Below are 13969 nucleotides of genomic sequence, written 5' to 3'. Positions count from 1 at the left end.
TAACATTAAGGTGGATCGCAACAGCAGTACCACAACTATACAAATATATGGTAACATAGTAAGAAGCAGGTCCCCAAATGGATGTTGGGGCTATGGATGTTGTTGACTACTGTGCTAATATAAATTAATATAATATAAATGAGCATTAACTAAAGCACTGGAGGTTAATACCAAACTTTTCATCAATGTCCCAATATGGTGTCTTACTTGTTCTCACAGTTCCAGAAAGTGATTTACTGTACGTTTTATGAATGATTCCACTAACGCTCCTAACACTGAAGTGATACAGTCTCCCTGGGTGGAGTCCATTTATTTTGCGTCCTTTTGATTTGCTACTACTGTAAGGATTGGAAACTGTGAGGGTCTCCCTTGGGGTCCATTGAAGTTCGAAGTCATCATAATCCGTCCAGTCAGGAGGGCCCAACCACATGATGGACAAGGAAGTGTTGGTGACATCAGCAAATGACACTGTGTTCGGAGGGATTGGCACTAAGAGAGAGAAAGCGTAAAATGGGAAAATAAATAATTACCCGGTACATTACTCTTGAATACGTAATACATAATAATTCCAAATTTTTTTAAGAAGGAAACCAACAAATAGATTTCTGTTTTGTTCAGGAGTTATGTATTTGGCCTTGTTCACATTTGGGTTGACTCTCATCCATGTTTCCTCCATTCAGATTTGACCTTATTAGTCCATAACTGTGTTCATTTGCAGCTGAAGATCAAATCCACTTGTTTCCATCCATACCTGTAGACATTCCCTTTTGTCTTTCTCCCTGCATTCAAATTTGCTGATTCAAATGTATTAATTTTGTGCAAACAGGGCAAGCATGCAGGAATCTGCTGAGCAGTGTGTACACCCTTTTTAAAAAAAAGGTATCCACCCAGGAATTGTCAGTAACACACACCAGGGAATTCCCAATTCTGTATATGTTTGCATGTACACATTTTATGTTCAATCCTAAAATGGCAAGCATTTCCCATTCCAAAATAGGAATATGGTTGTGTGATAGAGCAATATATGGTGAAATCAATGGGGGGGGGGGGAAATGAAGCAGGGAGATCTGGAGAAACCATGGGTTTTTTGTTTTCCAGTATTGCACAAATATGTTTTCTTTTTCTTTTTAAGCTGCCTAAGGAGTTTGCAAGAAATAGGTACTACCACTGCCAGAACAGAGCTGATGTTAGGGAAGTGTAAGGTGTGTGGAAGGCGGGTTGCAAAATGGATTCTTGAGCCCCAGCAAAAAAGAGAGAGTCTCAAGTGGAGCTGCATTTTCAAATTTATCAAATTATCAATGGACTGGGGAAATTCAAATTTGCATGAGGAAACCAACAGGACAGGAGATGTTTGAGGGGGACATCATGTGGACAATGCTATTTAAATGGGACTTGAAATACACATTAAAGTCAGGTGTGGACAAGCCCTTTGTTTACTCCACCTTGACTGGAGACTCCTTTCATATTTCTAAAATCATCTACTGACAGCTGTAGGAATGCCTGCTGGGTGTGATGCACACTTCCGCCCACAGACAAGCCACAGCTGTCTGAACGCCATGTCCTCTATCTAACCTTTTGCTTTCTCAGTAGTCTGCTGTGCCCTGTCTGTGACCTTTGTCTCCTTCGTTTAAACATTGTTCAAGGGGAAAGTGACGCGGTGGAAACAGGTGCCAAAATAACTTTTTACCACCCCACGATCTCGCGATTGGAAGATGTGTAAAGGGCACAGTCAAAAATGTATCTGACTGGTTTTGCATATTGTGCTAATAAAAAGAGCCTCTGCAAAGCTAGCCAGCAGCTTGCTTATGCACAGCTCACCTGCATCATCAAATCCTGTCTCGTCTCCTTCACATCAGACAGCAGGTTCACTGGAGAACGTCCCAAAGTTTTCAACTAGCGGAACATGAAATATTGAGAGTGCTAAAGCCTGGGGGGCAGGGAATGCAAAAGTCAAATCCAAGGTGCACAGGTGAAATTGTTGGACTTAAGGCCAAAGCAGATCAATGATTGGATTTCCCAGTGTCTTTATTTTGCTACACCTGCTGATTAGAGCATTGAAGCAATCAATGATGGCAGCAACAATATAAACAAGACAAGGAACTGCTGTTCTTTACCTGTTCTGCCTTTAGTATCTGCTGTATTGGTCAGGTCACCACTATAGGTAACTACAACAAGGGTGTATATTCCGCCAGGGACTAAGCCCTGGAAGTGCCATTCTGTCAAGTCTTTTCCATACTGTGCTTCTTTCTGTGTGCCATTTGGGTTATAGAGATTCAGTTCATAGGAGTCAACGTCTCCTGCTGCTGGGTCCCAGGTAAACCACAGACTCTCTGTCATGTTTTTATTGAACCCTTTGAGATTGGTAACTGAGGCTGGAACTATGGGGGGGGGGAAGGAAACAGTGGAGAGTCACTCTGCATGACAATTAGTTATGGTATCTATACAAGGACATAATAAAAATAGGTTAAATAATAATAATCCTAATGTCTCTAATTGTTAAATGTTTTAATTAAAAACAACCCTGGCACTGAAAACTATTAAGTTCCTTTTGGTATTTTATACTTGCATTCATATTATTCTTTTCGCTTTTTAGCTGCTTTTCTTTACAAAAGGTAATCCAAGGTGAAAGATTAAAACTAGCATAATAGCCAAAACAGAATAAAAACATGTTCATACATAGAAAAGGCAGGTCTAACACATCCCACCCACTAAACAAGGCCACAGATCTCTGAAACTCTCCCTTGCCTGGTGCTAAAAATAGATAGTGATGGCACCAGGTATACCTCCATGGGGAAAGCATTCTGTAAGCAAGGAGCTACCACTGAAAAACGACTGTCCCTGTGTTGTCACCCTCTGTCCCTCCCTTCCAGAAAACACACAGAGAAGGGCCATGAATACCGAATGCAGGTTCCAGATTGGTTAATGTGGGGAGAGGCAGCCTCTGAGGTACTAGGGTCTTGAGCTGCAGAAGGCTTTATAGGTCAAAACAAGCACTTTTAATTGAAACTAATAAGTAGCCAGTGGAGTTATGCCCAAATTGGTTTTATATGCTCAGGTTGTCTTGCCTTGATCAGCAATCTGGCTGCTGAATTCTGTACCAGCTGTAGTTTCTAAACCGTCTTCAAAGGCAGCCCCTCCATGTACTTCCTGAAGGTTACCAGAACATAGACAACAGAAGTGAGACTGTCCTAGTCCAGAAAGGGGTGCAGCTGGGCCACCAGCTGAAGCTGATGGAAGGCACTCTGTGCCACTGAGCTCACTAGAGCCTCAAGCAACAGTCATGGATCCAGGAGTACCCTCCAAGCTATGTACCTGCTCTTTCAGAGGGAGTGTGACCCACCCAGAGCAGGCCTCATCCCTTCCATCTGGTCTAGGGAGCCACCCACCAATAATGCCTCAGTCTTGTCTGGATTAAGCTTCATTTTACTGGCTCTCATCTAGTCTCATCTACTCTCAAGGCCAGACATCAGTCTAGCACTTCCACTGTCACACCAGCAGATGTAAAGGAGAAGTAGAGCTGTGTGTCATCAGCATATTGCTGACAACAACTGAACTGGTTGCTCAGTTTGTGTACATCAAACACATGCCCAGTTAAGCTTTAAACAAATTGGGGTTTGCCAACATGAATTTGCATCTTTGATCTGTTCCCTTGAAGAAATTCGTTATTTGTTTTAGGACGCTTCTGAAAACCCTTCTATCAACTTCATAGGAAAGCAGTCTGGGTTTTATTTATTGGCAACTCCTCTAGCAATCCCTTCTTACAATTAAAATAGCCCATTGAGGTTTTAAAAGTGTATCTCGCTGCTGATGGATCAGCTCATTAGATACTTTTACCTGTTCTCCCAAAGATGGATGATTCATTAGTAAGCTTGCCACTGTGAGTAACAATCACCATTTTGTACAACCTTCCTTGTACTAAGTTCTGGAAAGAATACTGCTTGAGATTCTGGTCTCCAGAAGTTCTGTCCTGGAGAGATTGGTCTGGATTATATAGAAAGATTTCATATTTGTCCAGCTCTCCCTGAGAAGTTGTCCAGCTAAACGACAGGCGCCCAGTGGTGGTATTTGTGACCTTCAGATTTGTGGCAGCTGCTGGAGCTGAAATAAGAGAAGATATTGCATCCAGTGTTGTAGCTTTTGGCAAGCAGTAAGAAATGGGCAGCAGAAATGTCCTTTGAACCTCAGAAACTATGTTTATACATGTTTCATGCCAATATTTTCCTTCTATGTAGATTAACCCTTTGCTATCATTAAACACGACACGTAGTTTAAGGAACATTCTCAGAATCGTGAGTAGATTGTTTTGCATTTATTAATTTATTTATTATCCTGCCTTTATTTGAATCAAAATCAAAGTAGTTAACAAACGCCAAAGAACGTGTAGTTAATGCAGTAATTTATTTAATAATTTTTGTGTTCGTGCAAAAATATTTGCTCAAGCCAAAATTAGTGCCAAAGAATTTTCATATGGTACTAAGATTACCCTTTTATCTGGGACAAAGTAAGCAAAATAGCAAGCAGAAGAAAATCATTTTCAGGCTGAATATACATTCTAGCCAATGTTGCTTTTATATATTTTTAAGCTGCATATTCTGGGAAAGTAAATGCTGATATAAGCATCATGTGGCCCAAATCTGTTTTGCTAGATTTATATTTAGTATCCTCACTATCAGTTGCCTCCATCTCTTGCTCAAGCAAAGTTCTCATTAATTTCAGCTGAACCTTCTGACTGAACGGGGACAATCCATTTTACAGGTAGCTGCAGATGGGCGGTACTGCAGGCCCATCTCCAAAAGCTTAAGGGAGGGATGATTTAAGGAGTTATATTATTTGTATATGTGCTGACATATTTAAAACTTATTTTGGTGCCTCAGCTAAAAAGAAAGTAATTAAAAATAACAATATTCATTCATAAATACAAATATTCACAATACACTTTCCAAGTTATTAAAAACGGAGCAGGTCTTCTGGAATATTCTACATTTATAGCCTCAGTTATTTTGATGTCCCCTAATAAAAATGCTGGAATTACCTGTTCGGCCTTCAGTTTCTGCCCGACGGCTGAAGAGGCCACCGCTGACTGTCAATATTTGTACTTTATACTTCTTCCCTGGTGTTAAATCTTCAAATTTGTGTTGCTTAGCAGTAGCTGGCTCTGATTTGTTGCTCAGAGGGATGCCTTGCTCAGTCAGAAGCAGGATGTCGTAACGTTCAGCCACACCAGCAGCGCTTTGCCAGGTTACAACCAATGAGTAACTGCTGTATGCATTGTCTGCATGTAATTTCTGAACAGGAGCAGGAACTGGGAACAATGGTTTGAAAGGTGAGGCTCATTCATGCGTCTTGAAAATTATTAGCTAATTAGTTGTGAACGCACACATACACTACACACACACACACACACACACAAAATTGTTATCAAATTCAGTCAACCAGATCTCTTGTTCAGGCCAGTCTGTGTCATCTTCCCATTTCCTTAGCACACAGACTATTTTGTTGTCTTTTGTATCCATCCTCATTAAAATTATATTTTGCAAGACAGAGCAGAGTGGGCGTGGCATACATACCCATTCTGGGTCATTCATATTTATTCAGACCTGAGTTTAGCTAGATGCAAATAGTGCTCAAAAACTGATGTACTGTATATTATAAATGTCGGGCCTAATAATCTAGTAAAGTTTTTACTGATTTAATGATTGAGAAATTCAGTATAAATGTATTTACATTTTATAAAAAAACACACCTCAATGGGGGAGGGTGCCTTTTTGAAGATCTTGAAGAAGTGAAATATTTTCTCTTTGAGATTCTGTAAATAATGTTTAGCATTCATTGGCCATATTCAGACAATCATATCAAGGTGTAATGAGCCAAGCTATGAACAAGCCTTTTCACAGCATTTATAACTATCATTTCCTTTTCTATTCAAACTGGGAACCGGAGGTTACCAGCTTTGAAACAGATCAGTATATTAACCCACAGTTTGACTTTGGTTTTAATATTCTGACTTGTGCTGGAGCAGGTAACTACGATTTTTAAAAAAAATGATGAGAATTTACCCATCACTGTTCTGAGATCATGAACTTACGAAAATAATGGATGAGATTCACCTAATGAACTGTGTCGGTGGAAGCCCTGCACAGGGGTGTCCACTTATGCAATGGGGTTTCCCACACCTCAAGAAACAGGCTCTGGAGAATCAAGAAAACCCCCAGAGAGCACACTGGGGGAGGGGATCGTTCTACCTGGCAATCTGATATGCTTGTGCAGATAGAATGTTTGTAATTGTGCACCGTTGAATTCCACTCAATGAATTTTAGCCTGTGAACCTAAAATTGCGACTGAGTTGCTCTCTTTCCCCTTCCCCATTCCTTTGTGCTGTTCAACAGGAAACTGAACGGTCTTCTTAATTATTTTGCCCTTCTTTGATTCAGGGAGAAACTTACTTGTTCGCCCAAAGGCTGTTGAGTTGTTGTGCAAGGTTCCGCTCCTTGTCTGTACAACAACCTTGTACAGCTCCCCTGCTTCCAGTTTGTTAAATGTATGATCGTTCACATTTTTGGAAACGGTCTGGGTATCAAGGGGGTGGTTCTGATGGAATATTGTGACCGTGTAGGAATCAACATCTCCTCCTGCATGGGTCCAAACCACTTTCAAGCTGTCTGTCATTCCGTTAGGTGAAATATGAATGTTTTTGACAGCGCTTGGAACTAAAAGAGGGGGAAATACCAACAAGAACGGCCAAAGAAGTCAATAAATATTTTCTTACCATGCCACTTATTTTGTTAAAAGTTGTGGTTAACAAAATTGTGAAAGCTAGATAATGACCAGACCACAAGACACGGAAGGCTTTTACCTTGTTATTTTTGTAACAGAGTATTAAAAGGTTGGCATTAAAGCAGGATGCAGGAATGGCACAGTCAAGTTGGAGAGGAATGACAGATCTCTGTCCATGAACCCACGGAAGGCACATGGTCATGACAAGTGGCATTTCAGGATGTGGTGGTAACAGGATGAGGGAAGTTTCCAAAATCCTGCACTTGACTGCACATATAGCCAGAGTCCTGTGCTGAGATGGCAATTAACATTTTGGGTGCTGCTGCACACTGCTGTTCTGTGCTGCTGCTTTGTTACTTTGTCACTGGTGGTTTTATTTTACAATTTCAATGTAAATGCTACTTGTTTTCATTGCGGCACTCACTATGGGACCATTCAGCAAAAGTTCACTTAATATTATATAGTTACAATACAGAGAACGAGAAAGAGAGAGACAGAAACACAGAGAGAAAGATACAAAGAGGCTGTCGAGAAGTGACGAGCTAAAAAGGCAGGTGTCAGAGGGAGAGAAAATAAATAATTTGAACTTGTTATATAATGGGCTGTATTATACATGGCAAAGGGAGACCTGAGTCTTTAAAAAACATGACTGGCCTAATCGCAGGAGGTAGCAGGTGAATGTAAAGTGATAAAAGGGACAGGCAGGTGAAGGTTGATGACCATTCCTGTCAGATGGTGGTGGTGGTTGCTCGTGAGTAACCAGGCAGGTCTCCGACCTGTCTTTTGCAGGTTTTATTGGTGCAAAACTATTTACAGTGCAGAACCACAGAGTTCATGTCTGTCTTAATCACTTGCAGAATCCGGGAGTGGCCCCTTCCGGCTTCTCCCCCAACATAAGAACTTCTGCACCCCAAGCCTCTGCCTCCCTTCCTTGTGTTTTACCCCTCTGCGCAAGATGGGCGACGGAAGAGGCGTGTTTCCTTCCTGGCCAGCCTGGCAAGGTGAGGTGCTGGGGCTCCCAGCAGCATCCTCTAGCCTTTTCCCCTCCTTTCCCCTGGAGGTGTGGCTTTCCCCACCCTCAGACTGACAAGGTGCGGCTTTGGGGCTCTCAGCAGCATCCTCTGGCCCTTTCCCTCTTCTCCACTGGAGGTGTGGCTTTCACCACCGCAGGAAGAGGAACTACTTCACAGGATTTTCGGAGGCTTCCTGTATCCCAACGGCCCCTCTGCCTCCCTCTCCTGTTCTGATGGCAGACCCCTGACAATTCCCATCTGCTAATAATTCTTCTACCCAACTTTCTTTCACCCATGAAGGTTTGTTTCCAGCACTAGAGTTTGACCGAAGGAAAAATGAATTTAGGGGTTATAAGGTAAAGGTAAAGGGACCCCTGACCATTAGGTCCAGTTGTGGCTGACTCTGGGGTTGCGGCGCTCATCTCGCTTTATTGGCCCAGGGAGCCAGCGTACAGCTTCCGGGTCATGTGGCCAGCATGACTAAGCCGCTTCTGGCGAACCAGAGCAGCGCACGGAAACACCGTTTACCTTCCCGCGGGAGTGGTACCTATTTACTTATACTTTGATGTGCTTTCGAACTGCTAGGTTGGCAGGAGCAGGGACTGAGGAACGGGTGCTCACTCCGTCGCAGGGATTAGAACCGCCGACCTTCTGATCGGCAAGTCCTAGGCTCTGTGGTTTAACTCACAGCGCCACCCGTGTCCCATTTAGGGGTTATACAGTGATGGGAAAACAAGATGGCACAAAGTGAGTGAGTCAGTACTCCTTACTTGCTTGCTTGCCTCCTTTTCACTTTAAATCACCACTCCATCCCCAGTTTTACATGTGATTGAGGCAGAATAATGCCATAGGTCTACCTGAATAAAGACATAGGTCTACCTGCGTCTTGAGTGGTGAGAAATGGCACCTGTATTTCTCTGTCTGACCTATCAGTTTCTGAAAACTTGCAGAAAATCACATCGCAACGTACCAGCACAGACAGACTCAAAATCTGTTTGATATACACTTTTCCTAACCTGTCAGTCCTTGTATAAAAGTAGCTCGTTCTGCTTTTCCACTAATTGTGATGACAACAATTTTGTAAAGGCGTCCTGGAGTTAGAGATGTGAACCTGAATTCTTCAAAGGTGTTTTCAAGGTGATTGGGTGGGAAAACCTTCATGTCGTTGAACAGAAGCTGTATCTCATACTGATCAACATCACCATCAGCTTTGGACCAAGTAATATACAGCTCTTCAGTGCTTTTACCACTTAGAGTCAATTTCTTTACAGATTCTGGGACTGGGAAAGGAATGACAGGACATTGTCAGGCAGCAATAATGACTATTACTGAAAAAGAAGTAAATTGACAACAAAGGTATATAAAGTGCCAATACATTGCTGAAAGCAATTATGTGTTGAGCATAAAAGTCTAGTTTGCGAAAAACAAAGGCACATATATATTTTGCATATGTATAATTTCTCATAGGCTCTCACAATTTTTGTAAATACATGTCTGCATGGTGACATATATTAATTTATTAATAATACAAACATATGATATAACAATTTGGAGAAAGCAAACCACATCAAACATTAAAGAATGGTTAATGACACTGATTTCAATAAGACACATTGGTGAAACCTGGGATAAACTACTACAATGTTGTAGGCCATGTTGAATTTTTTTTAACTGTCAAATTCCAAAAATGAGGGGGATTTGCTAAAAAGTGGGTACATGACTCGGGAATTCAAAAGATATTTCATTTAAATTAATATAATTTAGTTTTGCTTGGTAAATAAGGTGTGTGTAAAATTGCATAGAAATCATTAAAAATGATTGCCAAGTACTTGCAGTTATATTAATATATTATACATATTTTACGTTACCTGACATTTTCAGAAAGTAAAATTAAAAATTCTTCAGTTTTCTGAAAACAGCTTCTTTGTTTCTCAGTCAACATAGACTTACCAAGCTAAATGTTGTCCAATTACAAAAATAATAGCAGATTTGAATTCCCCACCCCGAAAAACATATTTTGAAGACCCCTCACTGAAGAAATTTGCAAAAACTAGAACGCTGGATATTTCACAATTAAATTGGACATTTTCAACATTGAGAAAATATTATTATTGTCCACCTGGAGCATTTATTTACCTGTCCTTCCACTGGCCCTTTCACTAGTCTCATATTTTCCACTCTTTGTGCTGACTGTGACACTATAAAGTCTTCCTGGAACCAAGTTAGTGAACACACTTTCATTTTTATCCTTGGGGACGTTTTTTGTTTGGATGAAGTCATTGTTGTGCTTGATGATCACTTCATAATTATCATAGTCTCCTGTGGCGTGTTGCCAAGACACCTTTAAATAGTCACTTCTTGCAGAATTGCTCACTGTAAGTCCCTGGACGCTTGACGGTACTGAAAAGATAGAACACACTCCAATGTGTCCTGATTTCAGAAATAATAAACGTGCAATGCAGACTGAGGCTAATTAGAGAAAGGAATTTGGAGTGTGTGTGTGTGTGTGTGTGTGTGTGTGTGTGTTGCGAGTGGAGAGAAGACAATGAAGCCCAGCCAGATCCAGCTGTTGTCATGCATAGTTAATGTGACTAGATGGGCCAAAATGTGGATGGAGATGTAAGTTCAGACCCCATCCAGATTCAACTGAAAGTAAGACGACAACATTAACATTTTTTGCCTACAATTCCTGAATCCCGATCTGGCAAGTGATATATGCCCGGGTCATCTTACCTGGACTAAGGTAGGCATGTTTTATTTCAGGGGTGGCAAACTTTGGCCCTCCACATGTTACTGAACTACAATGCTCATCATCCCTGACCACTGGGCCATGCTTGCTGCAGCTGATGGGAACTGTGGCTGAGTAACATCTGAAGGACAAAAGGTTCCCCAACCTTGTTTATTCGGACATGTGAAATCTGAGCAAAGAGACAAACTACCTCTGCCACGGATTCTCTCTCAGTCTCAGGTTTCCTGAGATATAAATGACCTTTAACAACAGATCTTTTGCAAGTAGATTTCAGGAGAAATAGACACCTGAGACTGCAATTGAGGTGTGACTCAGTGGGGCTTACTTCCAAGTAGACATGCATAGGATTGTACTGTTCATGTCCTTGTCCTAGGTATAAAATGCATTTCACTGGAAAATGTGCATGCAAATATTTTTAAGCTTTGACTGTCTACCCCCCCCCTTTTGTAAACTTTCCCTAGAATATAATTAAACATTCTTATGAAGAAGTCGTTTGAAATAATTTGACATGTTGCTTTTAAGATTAGGGGGACCAACATCTACAGCCGACATTGTTCCTCTGTTGCCATATCATCATTTCCCTCTTTTCCAATTTACCCCATGCTCCCTGCAGTTGTATAAATAAAAATATATATGCCTAGGAACAGTGCCATGGTTTCTCTGTGACTGCGAGTATATCGTATACCTCTTTCCTTCACCTTTTTACCTGTTCTTTCCTGACTGAAGGATTGCTTTTCATATTTTCCGCTCTTTGTAGTTATTGTCACATCATAGAGTCGCCCAGGAGTGAGGGTGTTGAAGGAACATTCATTGGCAGATTTTGCAATGGTGACAGTATGAACAGTCTGCCCTTTATGAGAGAGTGTTACCAAATAGCTGTCTACATCTCCAACAGCTGGCAGCCAGGAAATACTGAGGTAATCGCTCCGCCCTGAATTGTTCACTGTTACTCCGCTTACACTGGAAGGAACTGTACAACAAAGCATTAAAACAAACATGTGTTTTCAATGTATTTAGAGAAATGCCTCATGCTGTATATAACAGAATTTTTTTCTTATAGTGGACCGAAACCTAATACAGTGGTACCTCGATTTAAGAGCAGCCCTGCTTATTAACTATTTGGTTTACGAACTCCGCAAAACCGGAAACAGTGTCTTGGTTTGTGAACTTTACCTCGGTCTAAGAACGGAAGCCAAACAGTGGAAGGGCACCGCCGGTGGGAGGCCTCATTAGGGAAAGCGCGCCTTGGTTTAAGAATGGTTTCAGTTTAAGAACGGACTTCTGGAACGGATTAAGTTCGTAAACCGAGGTACCACTGTACATATTTCCTGCAGGTGGCTATGATAAAGGCTAATATAATACTTTTATAACTTTTAAAACCACCTCTCATCTGTGAGAAATAAACAGTTTGCATGCACACATGGTATAAGTGCTGTACACTGAGTCAGCAAATTCTTAAGAGCAATATGCAGCTAAGTCACAGAACATAAACGGAACATCAAAGTCCCTGGAATTTTAGTTACAATTTTGAAGAGGGGGAAAAAGACCCAGAAGAATGCCAAACTCAACCAAAGAAATACAGCAAGCACCTGGAGTAACACAACTTACTAATTTCACAAGAGCTGCTGTACATTAAAACTGGTAAAAGCATCACAGCAGATAATTCTAAGAATTACATAGAAATATTGAGAGTTTCCCGCCCTCTAGTGGAAAGAATTATGAATAATTTTCTAAGAGGTGAAACAAAGTTTATGCAGGTCAGCCCTGTAGCCACCCTTTCTTGTTAGGACAACAAGCGGATACCAAAACGTGTTAAAGCAAACAAAATAGTTTATGCTATAACAAAGAAATTTTAAAAAAACTAGTGTGGCATTTGTTTTCTTGAAAATTCAGTTCTAATTTTGTATCACATCAGCAATTAAAAAACAACAACTTTAGAAACAGAGTATGTTACAATGCCATCACAGGCAAATATTTAAAGAGTGATGAAAATAATATGCATATCTTTTCCTTGTTGAAGTCAATGAGACCGAGTCCTAAACTTTGTGCAGTACTTGCTGCATAATAGACTTCCTTTCAGAAACTTATAAAAATGCTTGATAAACATGAAATAAACTAGGTGCTATATAAAGGAACAAACTAACCAACTGGTAACTAATTGTGGAAAGTATTTTGATTTTTTAAAAAACTGGTTGCTGGGTGGACTTATTTGCCCAGAAACTCTGAAAAGGTCTCATGCTGAGTTGTATACATTGGAAAAATCGGAAACTAGGCCTGAGTTACAGCCTAGGTGGCCAGCCAGCTAACTGTATTGGGCACAGCACAGTTTCTCTTCTTCTAGGACTGTTTTCATTATTTCCCATTAAACCTCAAGAAAAAAGCTTCTATGATTGCGAGTATAGTGAGTGCTTTAAAAGGATAATTTTTTTTCCAGGTCACTTTAAGATCTCTCGTTATTTCACCCTTTATCTATTGACACCCAATGCTGTTCTACGCATCATAATAACTGCAGAAGAAAGAAACTCTAATTCTTACAGCAGGCAAACAAACGTGCTTTATCGCTGTCTTTAAACAGCTGAAACTGAAAAGCAGAACAAAGGGAAGTCCAAGGGGTGGAGTTCAACTCCAAAGGCCTAACATTTAACACTTCAATGTTCATGTTATTATATATGCTGTTGTTCTCTGGGTCATTTCTTATATGGTGACTGTGATCATGAAAAATCCACACTCAGTCAGGGAAAGTCTTCAGTCAGGAGGGGGTGGGGAGGCTCTTCAAGGCTTTGTTGTCCTGTTCTCTGTCATTCTTTAATTGGAGACTGTCATGTTATAATTAAAAAATAAATAAAAAATCTGGGAGGGCATGAAGCAGCATTTTGCCCCACCTTGGCTGCAGAGCTAAGCTAGATGCGTTTCGTTGTCCCAAGAATTACCAGAAGTAATATATATATATATATGGCCAAATCCCAATGGGACATATTCCCAACATATACAAAACACTCAACAAATAAACTCCACTCCTAAATGCTTCAGTTCTGCTACTGACAAACCTTTAGTTTAAAAAAAAAAAATGTGTCTGTCATTTTTTAAAAATTCAGTTTTTTATCAGCTATGTTTTAAAAATCACCGTCATATTAACGGTCAGCCATGACACATTCTTGCGATACCTGCATTTTAGTGATGATACAGAAGGTCTTTGAACTATAGTTATTTACACACAAAAATGCATATATGGCTGGAACTGAGAAGCTCAAGACTAGAGAACCCATGATGCTGTGCAAGTGTGGATAAATCACAATATACAAAGCACACAGACCCTTTTGCTGAATTGAACTATGAAACAACAGTGAAACACGGCTGCACATGGAGGAAAGCTGAAGCACTGAGTGATATATTTTCGTGGGATGGAAAATAGAACACTGCCTGTGGTTTTCAG

At 40.6% G+C, this 13969-nt stretch overlaps 1 protein-coding gene across 4 annotated transcripts in view; it reads right to left on the bottom strand.

The window, feature by feature from the left end:
* PTPRB (protein tyrosine phosphatase receptor type B) overlaps positions 1–13969 on the bottom strand; it is a 73795-nt gene that overhangs the window by 27604 nt on the left and 32222 nt on the right. For all 4 annotated transcript variants that reach the window (XR_013976879.1, XR_013976880.1, XR_013976881.1 and 1 more), the window contains 8 exons: positions 11243–11506; positions 9924–10187; positions 8804–9067; positions 6444–6707; positions 5033–5302; positions 3835–4098; positions 2115–2378; positions 208–489 (listed from right to left, as the gene is read on the bottom strand). Coding sequence is in view for 1 of the 4 variants with exons in the window: in XM_080971155.1 (XP_080827281.1) it covers positions 208–489; positions 2115–2378; positions 3835–4098; positions 5033–5302; positions 6444–6707; positions 8804–9067; positions 9924–10187; positions 11243–11506 (2136 nt within the window). In the remaining 3 variants the exon portion in view is untranslated. The remainder of the gene's footprint in view (positions 1–207; positions 490–2114; positions 2379–3834; positions 4099–5032; positions 5303–6443; positions 6708–8803; positions 9068–9923; positions 10188–11242; positions 11507–13969) is intronic.

The sequence above is a fragment of the Podarcis pityusensis genome (genome assembly GCF_964106645.2).
Source record: "Podarcis pityusensis genome assembly, chromosome: 10".
NCBI lineage: Eukaryota > Metazoa > Chordata > Lepidosauria > Squamata > Lacertidae > Podarcis > Podarcis pityusensis.
The sequence above is the reverse complement of the archived record's forward strand: the minus strand, read 5'-3'. Positions and strand labels throughout refer to the sequence as shown.